This window comes from Crocodylus siamensis, chromosome 12 (assembly GCF_052110815.1).
Source record: "Crocodylus siamensis isolate JL-2025a chromosome 12, ASM5211081v1, whole genome shotgun sequence".
NCBI classification, from domain to species: domain Eukaryota; kingdom Metazoa; phylum Chordata; order Crocodylia; family Crocodylidae; genus Crocodylus; species Crocodylus siamensis.
In genome coordinates this window covers 43,694,316-43,713,501 of record NC_143406.1, presented here as the reverse complement: position 1 = coordinate 43,713,501, position 19,186 = coordinate 43,694,316, and the positions used below count along the sequence as shown (strand labels likewise).

At 44.1% G+C, this 19,186-nt stretch overlaps 1 protein-coding gene across 2 annotated transcripts in view; it reads right to left on the bottom strand.

The window, feature by feature from the left end:
* Window positions 1-19,186, bottom strand: part of SDK1 (sidekick cell adhesion molecule 1) — a 671,164-nt gene that overhangs the window by 81,543 nt on the left and 570,435 nt on the right. For both annotated transcript variants that reach the window (XM_090023696.1, XM_090023697.1), the window contains exons 26-28: window positions 12,982-13,097; window positions 12,205-12,394; window positions 9,421-9,519 (exon numbers count right to left, since the gene is read on the bottom strand). In XM_090023696.1, coding sequence (XP_089879822.1) covers window positions 9,421-9,519; window positions 12,205-12,394; window positions 12,982-13,097 — 405 coding nt within the window. The remainder of the gene's footprint in view (window positions 1-9,420; window positions 9,520-12,204; window positions 12,395-12,981; window positions 13,098-19,186) is intronic.

Here is a 19,186-nt window from a genome sequence, read left to right as displayed (position 1 = left end):
GCTTAGGTTTGTTTTTCAATCTTTTAGTGGGGGGGAGGGGAGTAGAAATGCCAAGACTATTAGTGCATCTTAATTACTAATTTGAAAGCAAAACAAAGCACTTTGCTTCTTTTTGTGTCTACTAGCTGAGTTTTATAACAACTCCACCCCCAGTCAGATGCCGTACATTATCAGGGAAATTACACACATGGTGATGAATGGAAGGGCTTTCTCAGTAGTAATCCACTGGAAAACTTCTTTTACTTTTCATCCTTCATAAGAACGAGCTATGAACACAGATTCATCTTTCCTGAGCGTATTTGTACATCGAGAGAATGACAGAGGAACCAGAGTCTACACAATTGATTTCAACAAAGCAAGTCAGTTCAGGGAAACTAATTCTCTCTCGACACCAATCCCTACCTCAAACGCACACACTTCTGGCATGTGGAGCAGAGCCTGCTGATTGAGAATCCTTTAAAATACGGTGCATACAGATTATTCAGGCAGTTTAACAGTCACATCACTCATGCAGTTAATTCTTGCAACCGCTGCTTGCAGTCATCCTTTCCTGTCCACTTGTAGATCCACACTTAATGCTCGAGCTGACATAGTGACTTTTTTTTTTTTAACAGTAGAAATGAAAGTGTAGCCATAATGGTCCAGAAATTATGCAAAAGGCAAGGATTTCTTAGGGTGATATCTTTTATTGGACCAACTACGTGGTCAAGATAATGTTAGACAAGCTTTCAAACTTGTCCTGAAGACCTGAAGTGAGACCGGAGGAAGAATGTCTTGCATTCAAATGCCTGTCTAGCTCTATCCCAGCTACATTGTTGGTCCATTAAAAGATACCACACTAAGAAATCCTTTGCTTCTTGCTGCTTCTTTTTTTAAAATCATTCAGTGTTCCTGCTCTTCTCTCCACTGCAGGAAACCGCAGGCTGCGAGGTCCTCTTGGAACAATATCCTTTTGCCACTTAATAGTCAGTTTAGTAGAGAGCTCTGTAGACACTAATCTCCATTCAAACCATCCCATAGTTATGAGTTTATAGTTTATCACACATTATTAATGATCCAACTGTGCAAACTAGCAGGTCCAGAGTTCTCACACGCCACAAAAGAAAATGGCCCCCCAAAGAGAAAATGCCAAATGTTCAAAACCATTCTGGAAATAAAGCAACTGCATCAGACTCTTTTCTGGAGCTGGTTGGCAACTTTCAGTCCAGCTGCTACACTCCAAAATCAATTGCTACTAGAACTGGCGTGGTGCTTTGTTATGAAGCTGAATAAAGTCAGGACTGTTAAATGCTTTATGAAGTTGCACAGGAGAAGGCAGCAGCCAAAAAACCACCCTCAACAAAACAGCTGAATTCAGCCATGCCTGAGTTCTGCCAACCCTCTGCTCATCTTTTGAACTACAAAGAGGTCTGCAGAGACAAAAGATCCATTTTTTTCCCCCTGGACTTTATAACCTAATGATTGTTTGAACTCCCACCAAACCTTGGCTACATTAAGAGCAGAGGGAGCCAAATATGGAGCGTTTCATATGCGAAGGTCAGCTCATGGAAAATGAAGGACGTTGGCCTAACTGGACATTGGGAAATAGTGATGGGAAGTAATTCCCACTGAGAAACTACACTGATCCTCATAATCATGCTAGCAGAAGAAGGCAATGAGCAGAGAGTTCACATGCTTTTTCTGGGTAAACTATTTGTGTATGCATGTGTATTCTCCCGTGAACAGTAGAATTTAATTGGGATACAGATGGTGTTAATTGTGTGTGGTGGTGCTAATGAATGACTCTCTTTTCCTTAAATTTCCTTGTCTTTTTTTTCTTTGGCGGCAATAAGGGAAGTAGTGGTGAAAGTTAATGGTGGGGAATTGAAAACTAATATCCTAAGGTGCTGTGAGCCAAGGTTTGTGGCTATACCCACGCTTGGGTAAGAAGGCCATTTATCATTGGTATTCAAGTGATATTCAACTGATCTCAGCCCATGCTGAAGCAATGCAGCTGCAGATGACAGATTGGAAAGCCAATATTCTCAAGCTTAAGTTAGGCATCTCAATAAGCAATGAGATTTTCACAGCACCTATAGCTCCAGCTGCCATCACAAGGAGTGATGCGAGTACATGGCACATCTTCACACTGAACATTCACATTACGCTTCACATTGAGCATTTAGGTGCCTAAATAGAGATTTAACCTTGATTTGCCAACCCAGTTTTGAAACTTTTGGCCCTAGACTAGAGAATAACCTGAATGATAGGGGTATTTTGTTGGGGAAGGTTTCATGAGCATGGGGCTCTGTACCGCCACGGTTAAACAGTTTTTGGTACCTAAAGCTACCCTGAGTACCTTTACGCTACAGTTGGCAACGTGTATATACTCTTATAATAACTTTTTCACAGCTCACTGGCTAACATTAGGTACTTAACTAAGATTTTCAAAGCCTGCGAACGCTCACAGCTCCTAGTGGAGTATCAGGATGCAGCCAACTGTGAACATTTTAGCTGTACATGTTTCAGAAAAGCACGTATAATGTAGTGCCATCTACCTCCATGTCAGCTCTCCCAGACATCCATTTCAGACTCATCACTGTGGGACTTCTGCAACTTTAATGGTACAGAACTTTATTCCCAAGATCGCCTTGAAGAGGAGGAAGGTACGTATTAAGGGCTTTTCTGCTTATGTACATATGCAGAAAACAGAACTGAGAATAAAGGCATGGGCTAACCCTACCTCCCTTCACCCGCAAAAGAAAAAATAAAGGAGAGGAATTGCATTGAAGGAAATCATACAACAGCAGGAGAAGTGCAGGATGAGGCAGCTGAGACAGCTCGAGAAGCATGAAAAGAGAAGATAAGACCAAATAAAGGAGAAAGATCAAGTCCTGGAGGGAAACGTGGAATATTAAGAGAAAGGAAAACGTAATCTGCATCCTTGTTAAAGGGTAAATATGTTATCAAGGGCAAAATCACTGTTGGTCACTCTCCCCACCTTTAACTATAAAATATACTTGTAAATATAAGAAGTGAATGTAAGGAAAAAAATGCATTGTTAAATGGCAACTCTCAAGTCTAATTATAAAAAAGATGTACAAATTAGTCACCAAAAAAAATCTAAATACAGGGATCATAACAACAGGTTGTGTAGAATGAATTCTCACTACCTTCCAGTGCTTCTAAGCAACCTGAAAAATGTACGAGCCATCATCGCTCTCATTTAGTCTCTGTCGTATTTGCTGTGCTGGCTGATGATCTAGGAAACTATCTTCCCTCCCTTTCTTTATTTTTGGTGGTGCAGCTGAAGTCTTGGTGTTACCTCTTGGACGCCTTCATGCCATCCTCTTGCTCTTACCTCCCAAACGACTAAAAGATATTTGGAACCTGCCCCTCAGTCCCTTGGGTCACTTGCTTATATCATTATCCTTGGATGATTCAGGCATCCAAGACATGCTGTCATAAAGAGCAATTCTTGTCTCGTTTTTGAGTAACACTGTAGATATGACCAACAGGGTGTGGAGACAGGAGTATTTAAGCCATGGTCTAAGCTTAGTTAACAATTAAGGTTCAAGTGAGCTCAAAATGGTAAAATTACTAGGTTGTGAATTTTAGCAACAGAAGATGGAAGAATGCAGGAAGTGTTTGGTGAACTCAAACACGGCAAATCAATAGAGGTAAATGGAAAGAGTTCAAAGAGAAATTAATGTATGCTCCAGGGCTAGAAGAAGCAAAGTAGCAATAAAAGTGATAGCACTTAGAAAGGCTCTGTAGATGAACAGGAAAACTCAGAAGGCAACAAAGGATAAGAGAGAGTCATAGAAATCTCGCACAGAGGAGAGCTGGAAAGATTATTGAATGAAGGCAGCAAAACTAGAAGGAAAACTTAAGAACAGGATAAAAATAAATTATGCCAACTGAGTCAGGTGCAGAGGAGGGCTGACTACAAGGGCGAATAGCAGAATAAAGAGTCTCTCTCAACTTTCTTCAGCCTAGGAAAATGAGAGGGGATATGAATACATGAGGGAGGTAAACATCAGAAAGGGGAAAGAACTATTTAAGGTAAGGGGCAATGATCGCACAAAGTAAATGGGTATAAGCTGACCGTGAACATATTTAGGCTGGAAATTAGCAGCAGATTTCTGACCAACGGAGTAGCAAAACTCTGGAACAGCTTTCCAACAGGAACAGCAAGAGACAAAAAACACGACTAGTTTTACGACACAGCTCGATCGGTCTGTGAAAGATGATGGGATGCAGTTGCCAGTGATAACAGGAATCACACTTCATAACCCAGAAGGATACTTCAAGTCCTATGTACATGGATTATTATGGGAGAAAGACTTTTACAAACAAAGAACACAAGGTCACGAATGAAAGATTAAAAGCTTTAAGAGGTGGCTGGACGAATTCTTCAGGAAGATGAACGTACTTTAGAGAGGGTGATTTCTTGATGAAGCACCCGGAGAACTGTAAGGTCTTGTGACCCCGGTTCTACTCCTCTCCCATACTGTATAGGACCCAGCACCCATTCCTGTCCTTAGGAGACTTTGGATCAGGCTTATGGCACATCAAACAAATAGATGAATTCTTTAGGACCTCATCGTTTAATTAAAATGGTGCTTGTTTTTGCCTCAGCATCTTTTGTTTTGATTTTTTTTTTGTTTTTGCAAGCAGTCTTACAGGCCTGCATCTTCTGAACTGAATAAAAGGCAGCCAGTTAAGATGCCTGTTAAATGTTAGGTCATTGTAACACAGTGACTTTATTCCCCAAAAGGAACAGGCAGGGGGACGATGACACGCAATGAATACTAAAGGAGCTTTCAGGCTCATCACGATACGCAGCCCTTCAGACCTGACATCGCTGGCCCATGTGGCTCTGGTACATCATAGAGACAAACACTTATTAATATGTCACCGGAGTTAGGAAAGGCTGAATGATATTGGGAGGTTACAGCCTGCCCGGTGCAGCCACAATCCAAGTGTGTTGATTTTACCGTGTAGCTGTTTAAGGGCTGCTGGGGGGCGGGGGGGTAGCATGTACACCAATGCAGCTTAGGAACAAAATACAAATTTGCAAATGTGGGATTACATCCAATTCTGCGTCTAATTCCCAGTGAGATTCTCACAGAGTTTTGCAATAAGCTTCAGGTAAATGTTAGGCACAAGGGTACCACGAGGAATACTAACCAGGAGTTCTCATTCCCCAGGAACGCTCGCAGTGAGGAACAGCACATGCCCATAGTAATGCTTCACTTTATTTTAATAGCATTTAAAAAAACTGCATGGGTTGGTAGGTGGATCACAGCTGAGAAGGGACTCAGGTGGTGACTGAAATGCTCCCAAAAGGGGAGTTGGAACTATCTACCAGGTCTCCACAGTAAAATATTTAAACACACAAACAACTAGTTCTCCCTCTAGGTACCTGCCAGTGTTTCTTGCTGCTAATCTCTCTCCGAAATGCTAGAACATGTTTTGATATAGATTATAAAATCGCTAGCTGCAAGGTGCTCGCATACTCAGAGGGCAAAACTAGCAGAGCAGGAACATTGATTCAAAGGCTTGGGATCTAAATTTACTCTTGCAAATAGGTATTTTCTTATTCTAGCCTCACTGGTGGGCGACAGGGCAACCTCCAGAATTACATTAACCTGTTTTCGCCAACATTTCCAGTTCAATGCATTTGGCTGTGGTGGGTACAAATGCGTTCTGAACATTCATTCACGTAATGCGATTTAAAAAGGCAATACAGGAAAAAGAGCTAAACTTGTAGCCTTCATTTCCCTACAGGGTTAGGGTATGACTTGGGTTTTCCAGCTCTCAGTATGAGACACTGCTTTCCTACCAGGCACTGGAGAAATATCCTAGGTGGGTGTTTCTTACCCTTTCACTCTGACAACTGGTGAACCTAAATGTGGTTATTAATGTATCATTCATAAAACAAAGGTGGAGAAAGACATCAGACACTCAGGAGGCTGCCTTCAGCACGCCCAGGGAGCGGTTAGGTGAGATTCCCCAGGACAAAATTCTAATGGAAAAAGGAGTTCAGGAGAGCTGGGCGCATCTAGCACACAGTCCCAAAGACACAGCAGCAAAGTAACTTGATGCGGAGAAAAGGGGGAAAGAGACTACTGCAGTTATGTCTGAAACCCTTTAACGCCCTGCAAATCAGAAAGAAATCATAGAAAAAGTGCAAACAAGGACACATCGGCAAGGTCGATTATAAAATAACAGCACAAACCTGTAGGGACAGCAACGTACAGAATCATTTACAACTTGAAAGGGCCATGAAAGGCAGTAAGGTAAGCAGAGAAGTAAGAGAAAAATATAGGTCCATTAGTTAATAAGAAAGATGAGCAAATAACAGATGGCAGAGAGAAGGCTGAAATGCTCAATGCTTTTTTTGCTTCAGTCTTCACAGAAAAAGTTAATTGTGACCAGATGTTTAAACACAATTAAAATGAATAACAACAGGGATCCGAACGCAGACCAGAATAGGCAGAGAACAGGTTAAAGACTATTTAGAGAAGTTAGATGCATTCAAGCCAGCAGGGCATATTGAGATTTACCCAAGAGCACTAAAGGGATTCACTGAAGCAATCTCTGAACAATTAGCAATTCTCTTCAAGACCTCCTGGAGGACAGGAGAAGTCCCAGAAAACTGGAGAGTAGCAAAGAAAGAAAAGAAGGACCTGGGGAATTAAAAGACCAGAAAGATCCCGGTACACATTATTAAGCAATCAATTTGTAAGCAACCAGGGGGCTAATAAAGAGATAAGAAAACAGCCAAGAGATCGTGTCAAACTAATTTATTTTTTTGACTGCCTTAGTGGATGCGGGAAGGAGGAGATGTCATATAGCCTGACTTTAGTAAGGCTTCTGATACACTCCCACATGACATTCTCATAAGCAAACTAGGTAAATATGTTCAAACTGAAATTATTATAAGATGCATGCACCACTTGTTTGAAAACCCCGATCAAAAAGTTGTCACCAATTATTCACTGACAAACAATGAGCATGTATGAAGAGCAGCCCTGCAGAAATGTGTCACAGGTCTGGTTCAGTTCAATTTTTTGATAGAATAGCTAGTCCGCTTGTAAAATCTGCAGATGACACCAAGCTGGGAAGGGATGCAAGCGCTTCAGAGGAGAGGATCAGAATTCAAAATGATCATGATAAATTGGAGAAAGGGTCTGAAATCAATAAGATAAAATTCAATAAAGGCAAGTGCAAGTGCTTCATTTAAGGGGAAGGAAAAAAAAAATCAAAGGTACAACTACAAAATGGGGAGCAACCAATTAAACAGCAGTACAGCCAAAAAGGACCTGATGGTTATGGGAGATCACATACCAGTGTGAGTCAGCAATGTGATGGTATTGCAAAAAGAGTCCAATCTCATTCTGGGATGTATAAAAAGTAAAGTTTCATGTAAGACAAGGAGGCAAAATTATTTCACTCCAGTCAGTACCGGTGAGGCTGCGGCTGGAGTTCTGTGTCCAGTCTGGGGCAGTGATCTTTAAGGCCCCTGCCACGTATTACATCTGTTACACCACTAACCTGTTAATCATGCAATAAATTTAAACCAGCCACACATGCAAAGTAATTATTGCACCATAAAAATGTCCATCCAGCTATAAAGAGAGCCAATGGGCTACAAAGACAGTACTTGAAAACCTTTAACGATATAGATAGCTGACTTCTATCCAGCTTCAGTCTGAACATGTGGTGGGGCCCTAAGATGTTTACAAATTGAGGAGCATCAGGAGGAGAGGGGGAAGAAGGATAAAAGGGTTTGAAAATCTGATTCTGGAAGAAAAGCAGAAACAAACTGGGTTTGTTCAGCTTTGCAAAGATAAGACTGAGGCAGAGGTAGCCACAATAAACCATTTCCAGCATGTAACATGAAGGCTCTAATTCCAGTATCCATCAAGGATAGAACTGGGATGACCCGTTTGATTTGCTGCAAAGGAGATTTAGGTTAGATACTAGGAAAAACGGTATTAATGCTTAGTCAAGCGCTAGAGTGGAGCTTATGGAGCCCCCAGCACTGGAGGCTCCAATGAACAGGTTAGGGACAGCGTAGATTTACTTTATCCTGCGTCAGAGCTGGGGGATGGACTAGGTGATTTCTTGAGGTCCCCTCCAGCTCCACCTTTCCAAAGCGCCCCTCCATGTTAGCTCCCGTAGTGCATAGCAGCCAACCAAGAATGGGTCCCAACCGTACGTGTGCAAGTGTGGAATAAAAGAAAGTTTTTGTCCTAAAGACTTTGCATTTGAACTAGACCAAGGTGAGCAGCTGGGGTTTTCCCTAAACGTTCTCTGGTTGAAATCCTAGTTCCCACTTGAAGCAAGCAGAAAGGACAAAAGGTGCCTTTAAAAAAAAAACCAAACTAACAACCCCAAACTGCAGGAATACACGGCACGGTTCTGTCTTTGACTACTGCCAAGTTAACTACTGCCAAGTTTCATGCAAACCCTTTTTTCCTTGTGTTTAGGAGATCCCTGAACAGCTGCCTCTAGATCACATCTGATGACTTTCCTGCTGCTGCTTCAGGTGCTAGAATATCATCACACAAGTACTTTGGGCTACTGCACACCTGAGCAAACACTTTATACAGCTCCTGTATCAAGATTTTATCATAAGGCAAAAAATAATAATAATAATAATAAAAAAATGCCCGTTATTTAAAGGAACACGGTCAACTTAGTAAAACCTCAACCATGGATCCATCTTAAAACTATTCTAAAGCTATGGGAAATGATTGCAGAAGTCTAAATGCAAACCCAAAGTACACCAATGCCAAGGAACAAAAAGGAAAGCACAGAGGCAGCGGAGTCTAAGAATGAGCTCAAACCGAGAAGTCAACCTGAAGGATAGGGTACAAGGAAGGTGATAAGATTCTTCAGTCTTGTCATTGAGTTGGCTCCTGCTATTCCCCTTGATGAAAAGCCAATTGTGAGTTAACTCCTTGGGACCTGACAGATGGTATTCTTCAAAGAAAAGCGATAAAACATGAAAAATACATACTACTAAAACTTCGGCACAACCTGGCATCGTGAAGGGAAAAATAAACAACTCTCCCATGCCTTAGATTCCCAGGCAACTTGCCAAATGCTCATCCCCACTGTACACAAAGCAAAACCAGATGGAAACGTGGATGACAACTGACACACAGTGCCATGACCTGGAAGATGCATCTGACTCAGAGAAATGTGCAACCAGAGGCTCACAACGGTGCTATATTAGTTGCGTATCATTCCACTGACCCTTCCAAGCCCTCGCCATTGGGTACCACGTTTTTCGGCAGTGTTTGTTTTCAGCAACTAGCAGGCTTGGATGTGCTTTCCAATACTAAAAGCAAGAGGAAGAAAGAGCAGAAGTGTCTCTTGCAACAGCCGTGGCATTGGGAAATTTAAATTCTGCTTCCTTCTTACCCAGAATAATTCCATTGGGCTCCTCTGGGGGCTGCCATACAATCCGTACTGATGTCAGTCTCACCTCGGGGAACACCAGCCTCACAGGCGGCCCAGGAGCTAAAAGGAAGAACAGAGATCGTGAATGCAGATGTGTGTTAAAGGGTAGAGGTTGCAGCCATGTTGGTCTAAGGACGTAGGCAGACAAGGTTCTTTGGGTAAATCCGATCTCTTTAATCAGACCAAGGAAGAGCACAGACCAACTGCAGATGCTTCTTCAGCCTGATGAAGGGTGTTTCCAAAAGCTTGCAAAGAAGGATTTTTTCCAACTATTTGACCTGGTCTAATAAAAGATCAGATTTACCCAAAGAACCTTGTCTGCCGATGCATGTTACAGGACATACTAGTTCTAAAAGGTGTTTCTTGTTTACAGGGGTTTTGGTTGCAGCTGTGTTGGTCTAAGGATGTAGGCAGGCAAGGTTCTTGAGCAGATGCGATATCTTTTATTAGACCAACTGAGTAGCTGGAAAAAAGTTCTTAGCAAGCTTGTGGATGCAATCACCCTCCTTCAGGCATAGGGAGTGAAAAGCAGAGACTTCCTATGCCTTAAGAAGGGTGACTGTGCCTGAAAGCATGCTACGAACTTTTTTCCAACTACTCAGTTGGTCTAATAAAAGATATCGCATCTACCCAAAGAATGGGCTTCCAAGGGAGGTGCTCTCGCCTACCTTGGGGGTCTTCAAGAGGAGACTGGACAAGCACTTGGCTGGGGTCATCTGACCCCAGCGCTCTTTCCTGCCCAGGGCAGGGAATTGGACTCGATGACCTGAGGTCCCTTCTGACCCTAACGTCTATGAAAACTTGCCTTGCTCGTTTAAAGTTTATTCTGCTCACTTCAAGAAGAAGTCAGCCCAAGCAGTATCTAACCCATACTGCAGAGATAGCTGGGAGCTTAAGATGCACTCTCTAGACTCTCTGGGTCTCCCTATGTAAGGCTGAATTTCTCCAGCACCCTAGAAGAGTGAGTGATACTGCAACCGCACATCCAAAAGTGTTTCTCTGCACCTGCAAAAATGTGTTTACGAGGATGTTTTGACAAATGAGTTCTGACCCCTGGGAGAATTCCCTCCTAACCGGATAGCTGAGAATCTCGCCGAGCCAATCAGATTACTCCCCGCACTGAAGTCACTATACAACTGATTATATAGAAGAAGAGAGATGCTGAGCTACCTTTACAGAGAGAGATTACATGTCAGCTTAATCCACTTCATGCCTGTTGAAAGTGAATAATATCCTCTACCCACGTCAACAGCCCTCGCTCGGAGCTCCCCCCCGACCGTACATGTGCGTTCGGAGCACCTGAGCCTGAGCACAGGCACCCTGTCAGGTCAGAAGCACATTAGCACAGCCGGCTGGCAGCCACTTTGCCCAGCTCCGGTTCACAAGGTGAGTTTATGCTAATTCACACATATGCAGCCGCCAAATTTCCCCTTAAGCACAAATCCCACCTGTACCGTCACTGATGATACTTTTAATTAAATTGAACTGAGAGGAGACACAACATGTTTATGTCGGGAGTACGGAGATGGAAGAACAATTTGTGTCATTTGCCAACATGCACGTTAGGAGGGAACTGCTGTAATAGGCTTGTCTTTGAGAAACAGCCTTAAATATTTCTCATTACATCCCAGTTTATGCAATTCAGTGAATGTTCTCTCTCTCTGTTGGGTTTTGCGACAATCATCTCCTCTCTGCCTCTTCTCTCTGAAAAAGGCCAACTCGCTACACTGCCACTGGTTTGGGAGAACGACTAAAGTAGCGATGGGGGGTTATTGCCCTCCACTTGCGAGCAAGGCACATCCTCGCTGCTTCACAGAAAACACTGCAGGAAATACTTTTTTAAGTCAGAAGTCTGAGCGTGTTTTCAGACCAACACAATTACTCCACTAAAGACGCTTATGGAAACTCACAGTTATTTATTTTCTGCTGGGAACCCCTGGATCCAAAAGGGGGTTGAGTTCTGATTCTTTTTATTATTACTATTAGGAGCAATAAAAAAAGCCTCCTACTGACACATGCATTATCCTCTGTTTAATACGAAAAATGTACAGAAGCTGAGGAGCTAACCTTTAAGTGTTTGACATCTGCAAAGTGGAATAAAAAAACCCCATTTTACTGCTGATTTAAACTTCAGTGAAATACAGCCAGCAGGAACACTTTTGCCAGCAGACAAGTTAAAACAGAACCGGGGGCTAACTCGAGTCCTTTCAAAACATCAAACTGCACTTAGGAAGCCATAAGTTCATAGGAAGCATTGGAGGGAATGACAAAGGGAAGGCTACATGGTCATTTTTCAAAGGTCAGTATTTTATTCTTTTGTAGAAGTCTGGGAATGGATTACCGCAGTAGCACGCTCCACATCTCCTTCAGGTCCAATCAGGGCTAGATTTGTTTATTGCTTCCCATTACCAACAGTCTTTTTTTACTGCTATGATTGAAGTTCAGTAAGAGTACATAATTGGGTTGTAAAAACTCTCTTCAGGGTGGAACTATCTGCATCAGTTTTCAGAACAGAAGCATTTTTTTTTTTGGTCAATTTGGGAGGGGAAAAAAAATGCTTTTCAGTTTCGGAGCCAAATGTTCAACAACGGAGTGGGGCTGATTTGTACCAGCTGAGGATCAGCTCATGTAAGCAATTCTAAATGCTACCACTCGGGGCTAGGTTTTTACACTTGAAGAATGAAAGCAGCTTTCATTTGAAAGAGAAATGCATGGAAAACATACGTCAGTGATCCATAAGCTCACCATCATCCTTGGTCCTCTCTACGACTGGAGGAGAACTGGGCACCCCATCTCCAATCCGAGTGAATGCCAGTACCTGAATCTCATAAAGCACGTATTTTCGCAAGCTGGCCAGCAGATGAGATTGGGTGTGGTTACCTCTCACGATCTGGCTCTTTAGTTCAGAGTCCAGGTCTTTTGCCCTATAGAGAATCTGCAGAGCAAATGCATAAAAGTCCAGTCAAGTAATGATCAAAAGGATGAGAAAAAAAGGGTGCACGTTGTAGTTCTTTGTGTTCTTGAAACACAAAGTAATAGTTTCACAACCGCACTTTTCTGAGTGAGGTGACAAAGTAAGCCTGCCAGCATGAGCATGGCTTTGTATAATTCAGAGGGTAAGATATGAACCGTCGCTGGATACCTACGGGAAATCACTGAAACTACAAACTTGAAACTGAAAGTTTATGAATGTTCAAAGACAGAGAACATTATTAATGCCCCTCCAGTTCTGCTGGGGACCGTGCCCACGTCTCTGATGTCTTCAGGCTGAACACTCTGCAGTGACCTTCTGAGTAATGGCTCAAGTCTGGGGCTGCCTAGTCCACAATTTTGACGGATGAGCTTTTCTAACCCAGTGAGATCGGGTGATCACGTGTCTGGAAAAACAGCCCATTTTTTAACACTCCTCCAAAAGTGAATTAACATGCATCTTGTCCAGACGAAACAACAAGGGGGCGGGGGAGGGGGGGAGAACCACCCAGGCATTAAAGATCAGGAAAGCATGACACTTCCGCTGTGCACCTTGTAGCCTAAGATGAGACCGTTCTGCTCTGGCTCAGGAACCACCGTCCATGTCAACAGGATCTGAGTGGAGCTCACTGCTTCGGCAGACACGTTCTCGGGTGGGGCAGAAGGAACTGCAATCAGAGAAGGAAAACACTTTTTGCATCATCTGCTCCATCCCCTTCCCCTCTCAGGACTGTTCTCTGATGAACACTTGCTCTTCTCTTAATCAGTTGAGCCTTAAATTTTCCTTAAGAGACCACTCCGCAGCTGAGAGACATCAGACCATTTTTCTCCACTACTCACCCTAGCTTTTAACTTTCTTACTTTATCCCATTATCCCTAGTTCGGTTCTTCCTTCTCCTCAACCTAATTTCCCCTAATTCACCTTGCAGACCAAGATGCTGGGGAACCATTAAAAATTCTGCATTGAGGAGAGTCCCTGCTTTGGTACAAGGTTTGGTTTATTAAAAAACAATAACAGAAAAGGATACTGGGATTTAAATATTTGGCAGTCTGAACACTTTGCAGTGATTAGAACTGAATTAATATTGGGTTAACATCAATCTCTATCACTTACATCTCTGTTTCACACACGTTTTATTTCCCTGTGCTAAAAGCTTGAAATCCTTATGAACGGGGAGTTCATCTTAAGGTACAATCTGTTCCAACAAGAAGTTTTATGCCTGCCATCCCCCCTATATTATTCAAAGGAAATTATAGCATTGTGTTTAGAGTTAAGGATAATTTCAACCTTCGGACTGAGCTCAGACCTCCAGATATATTATGAATTGCTCCATCCTGTAAGCCTTTTGATTAGGCTGAAGTATTCAAAATAAGATTGCTACGGGTACATAGAAGTGAAAGGTATCTTGGGGATCTGCAGGGGACTCTTTATAGATCTTTATGTGTTTCTTTTGCTTAGGGCCTTGTTACACAGTAAATTTAGGCAGCTTCTGGAGCGCTTATGCTCTGGACGGGCTGAACATTAACATCTTTTAAGTGGTTTAAAAACACTCATCATTTGGCTTACAGTTACACCACTCCAGGCAGGATTACCTCCCATCTGCTCCTGTTCCCTTACTGCATGGTCACTTCCCACAGCTATTCCACCCAAATTGAAGTCCTCCGGTATCCCAGAATGCTCTGAGCTCCAAGGGGCCTAACCTTTTTTTCTCTGGAGCTCAAGTGGTGCCTGCCAGCCTGCACCCCGCCAGCTGGGCTGCTGGCCAGGCACCGCCTGAGCAATAATGTGCCCAATCCTTTTTCCCCCAGAGTATCTGGCAGCCACAGTGCCTTCCACCACTGCCTGGACCAGCTCTGCTCCTGTTGGTGGTCGAGTGGAAAGTGGGCATTGCCTGAACTCTGGAGAAAAAAGGATCAGGCCCCTCAGAGCAAGTGAGCTCCACAGCTGCAGCCTTGCAGGGTCAGGATCAAAGTAATCAAGATTAGACCTGGAGCCCAGAAGCCAGATCCAGAAAAGTGGGTCCAAGGCTAGAAGGCCCAGCTAGAGAAAAGGGGAAGAGGTCAAGAAGGCCCGGGCCCTGATAAGGGAGTGATTGTATAGTAACACCTGCAAGACATGGGTACGGCTGTAGGGGAGGTCAGCCCTTAAGGCTACAGGGGCCCTGGGGCGCAGGCAGGCCAACAGAGCCCACCAGCCTGGGAGTAGGACCAAGACCAGCAGGGTCTGGGAGGACCTGCTGGAGGCCAGAAGAACTGGGGCTCACCCTAGGGCCCTTAGGCATCCTCCCTTTTGATCAAAGAAGTAAATCAAGGCACGACAGGTAAGTGAGAAGGGGAGGGCACCCTAGAGCTGGAGCGGGGCAAGGGTCTTATGGTCACCAGGGGGAATCACGGCCACCACTGGAACCTGAACCTTTGCTACACCGGGCTTAAGCTTGGCGGTCTCACTCTCGGTGTGGAGCTGCTGTGTCAGTGCGACCAGAGAGCCCCCGGGAAGCTGCTTCCCCGGGTCTCTCTGGTCTCCCAGAAACTAGCACAGCGGTGGGTGCAGCGGCTGGGTCCTGCCCCCACTCAGCAAGCCTCTGGTGGCAAGTCACAGCTATGCAGGCGAAGGCCAGTCAGAGCAGGTTTTCTGCCTTGCCGCGTGACTGCGCCGCAAAGCCGAATGACACTAAGCCGATTAACATTTGCGCAGCTTACAGCATAAAGTCTAACAAGGCCCTAGTTTTCCAAATGCTGTTATTCAGGCTTACGAACCTCAAAACGCCACTGGAACTGATGGCAATGCAACGAGAACCGGATCCTCTTCCACCTAACAGACACTTAAGCAGATGGAGGCACCTAAATGCAATCTTATTCCACCTTGCTCAAGTCCCTGAAAATCCAGCAGCCCAGCTACTTTTGTCCCATGCTGTCTTCTAAGCCTCAGAACTAAAAACTAATCATTCAAAAGCAGTGAGACGAGGAAGGGCCCTCCTACATTTTGCACTGCTTTCCTGGGTATGCAGTGTGGACTTCAGTCACACTTAGGCACTTAGCAGTTGGAACGGGGCTGTGCCTTTCCTCATCACTCACCTGAGAGGGGAGGAAATCTAAATATTCTCTTGGCATTTATTACCCAGCCATCATAAAACAGCTGCACAACCCCCAACATTTGGGACGTGCTGACCACCGTTCTGTTACGCAATTAAATTCGGTGGCTTCTTCCCACTGCCCTTTCCCATAAATACCTGACAGGCAAAATCTTTTTGAGAGCACAGTACACCTGCCAGCCTTCTGAGACCATGCACCAAGGAATGCTACACAAGCACCCATGGGGAAGGAGGTCTGAACAGGTCCACAGTGCATTGCAAATAGGAGCACAATCTCCCCGAAAAAGGCAACAGCTTTGCCTGCCATCCAAGTGAAGGAGGAGCAATCCTGTTCGGGAAGGTTGGCTCCTAGCAGCAAGAACAGGATAATGAATATGACACGAGAATTAATATAAATTGAAAAAAGATACAACAACCCCCACTCCTGTGCAGTGAAGGTTAACCGCAGACACAGTCATTTTTTAAGCAATTTCCCTGTTACCAATTAGTTGGGACATGAGAAACAGAGCGCTGTAACCCGACAATGCAGCAAACAAAAATCCGATTTTTCCCCCCTCCCCTATACTAAAGTGGTTTTTTATCTTTTCCTAGATTTATCCCCCACAAGGATATAATTATGTTAAAGGAAAATAGATTGCCAGGAGCCATGAATGTCTTTGGATGGCTGCCATAACTTTATCTGCAGATCTTCACAAAGATACTCCCACATGAATCACTTCGGAAGAGAGAAAGAGCGGAGGGGAGAAAACCAGAGTGAGCATAAAGGAAAGGAACCCTTTCCCCAGCCACATTTATCCTCCTTGCTTCATTTTGGTGCTGAATTTTCCTTTCAGGAGAGTTTTCCTTGTTTGATGAATGCCATTTACCTTTTTTTGGTCCACGGTCATAAGATAGCCCGAATTTCAGAAGACAGAATTTCCTGAATTTGAGGCAGAGGCCATGTTCATTATGCATTTGGGTATGAGCACGGTCACTAGTTACTGCTAGGGGGAATCTAATGCTACCAATGTATCCTCTCAACTCTCAGTGGTGGTCAGAACAAATTATGTTCCCTTCCCACAGGAAAATTAGGAATCTAAGCCTAACACCTAACTGGCAACAGCATGTGTCGAACCTCCCCCAAATCTGTATTTGTTGTGTGTTTTTTGGCATGTGGCTGCAATACTATTTATTTTTCGATGATCGCATTTCTATTCTAATGTGTATCCGTGTGTTTGTGTATTCCATTTAGTGAAAAGGAGGCTGAACTTATGGTTCGCTTTATCAGTCTTTCATCAATTGTCAGAAACCGATGACAATGTTTTACAAAAATCTCAGAGCTGCAAACTAAAAGACTTGGAAAAACTGAAGCTAAATCTGTTGGACTCGTGGAAACACTGCCAGCTGCGTCACAGGACCAGAGACAAGAAATGGGAGAGGATGGTGTTTTCCACTGGTCATCAGCAAGATGTCAGGGCTTTGCAGCTTATTTCCATCCTCTGCCGATTCCACGGGGACTGCCTGCCTCAGAGAAGGCCAGAACTTGCCTGAAATGCAGCAAGGGGCATGCTCCTCTCTCCATCTATGTCAAGGCGGGCAATTATTTCCGGTGGAGGGCTGCTTACTGAGTTTTGGCAAGCCATCAAGGGCCACATGCCAGGCAGCCAGGGGCAGATATACATTAATTTTCTAAATTTTTTAGGGATAGAATGGCCTGGCAGGCCGCATCTGGCCCCCGGGACGCATTTTGCCCACCCCTGATCTATGTGAATGGCAAACCTCACTGCATATTCATCTCTATTTGGATTTTATTAGGGTTGTACATTTATGTCAATGGCAGTTGAGGGTTCAGAGCTAGGTGGGTGGCAAAATAACACAGGTGTAGCATGAAATCCTCTTGGCTTATCGAGTTAGATACCGTCAACTGAATCAAAGGAAAGTAGGGCTGGAAGACCTCACGAGGTCCTCTAGTTCAGCCCCCAGTTCAAGACAGGCTGACTAAACCATCCTAGCCAAGCAGCTGTCTAACTCGCTCTTGAGCTGAGCAGGTTCAGCTGAGAGTCTGGGCCCACTTCAGCAATCGAGCAATGCTTTATCTCAGCCCCTTAACGGCTTCATGAAAGTCAGGCTAAGAGCTTGGTCCTCCTGTTAGGTCCATGACTATGCTGATTTTTGTAAGGGTGGCTAACCACATCCACCTTTCTGAGAGCAGAAGCAGCCCCAAATTCCTAGGACAATAGGCTGATGTATGTGAGATGATTTATATGAACACAGGAAAGAATGTGCTAAAAAAGCAGCAGTCACGTCGAAGTCAGGTTGAATTTGTGCTAGCGCTGCGAAGGTAGCTCCTTATTTCCCAGGATTTCATATTTTAGCTCATTTGAACCAGTCTGCCTAGAAACGGGGCTTGTCATTCAGTGACTGCTTAACTCAGTAACATCCAAGGAGTTATGTAAGTTCCCAGAGCACGAAAACATTTTGGACCAATAAAGCCTGTCTGGCTTCGAAGCCCAAATTCATCCTCGACACTTGCTACGGGATACCGTATCCCCTTTCGCCTTTTCTCATCTTCCTCTATGGTGTCCTCAAGAGGCATCTCCCGGCCAAGCCCTCAGGACTGTTTCTTCAAACAGCTGCTCCTGCTGCTTCAAAACTCTTTTGAGTCAAGTACTTCAGAAACCTGGAGCACCTGGAGTGACTTGCCACTTAGTGCTAGCCCGTGTGCTCAGCTATCCGGGAGCTAATCACGCAGCCTAGAATACACATGGCACCTAGCTGCAGCTTTGCTTTGTAATAAAGATTACGGTCTCATCCAGCTGCTCTGACATCCAGGGCTGGTTTAGCATTTGCAGCCTCATTTCTCAGGCTGCCAGCATGGTGTAAGTAGTTATAGCATTGAAACCCCTCAGTCATGGAAATTAGCCTGTGCTGAGCTCCACACTACTACAGCTAAACTGTTTCTGGTACCCGAGATAGCTGGCTTAAAGGTGTTCAAGCATTTCTACATTACCAGCAGTGTGCAGTGCAGACATAACCTATGACTCTGGAAACCAAGATACTAGTCCCAGTTCTGCTACTGATCTGCTGTGTGGCCTTGAACTGGTCATCTCTGACCTGCTTGTCAGACGCTGAGAACCCAAACTCTGGCCCAAATTAACCTAGGTCTCCGATCTGTGGAACCGGGACAGCGGTCCTTATGTACTTATTGACTTCTCTCACAGCAATATTGGGAGAATTATGTACAGAGTATTCGGAGCATGTAGATCTTCATATAATGGTAAATATTAGCATTATGCTCCTACAGGTAGGTGGCAGGTAGAATTTGCTTTGACCTCCCTCTGGGTACCCTATTCGGCCATCAATGTGAGGCTTGGCAGGCTATTTCCAAATCAGATAAAGCTTTTGTTGCTGATACAGTATGCTGTTCTGCCGACGTTTGTTTTTTCTTTTATGCCACTACATCTGGAAACGTACGGCCAAATGTCTGACCCTGAGTCGTGCCCCTGGTGGCTTTATTCTAAAAATCAAATATGGGCATCAAAGAAAATACATGGGAAACAAACAAAAATGCTAGTCCTTACAGCATGGGTCACAGCTTTACCTCATTGCAATTCCAGTTTTCATTCCCCCCCACCTATAATCACTTGCCAAGTTACCTTTTATTTTTAATATTGGAAGACAAAATA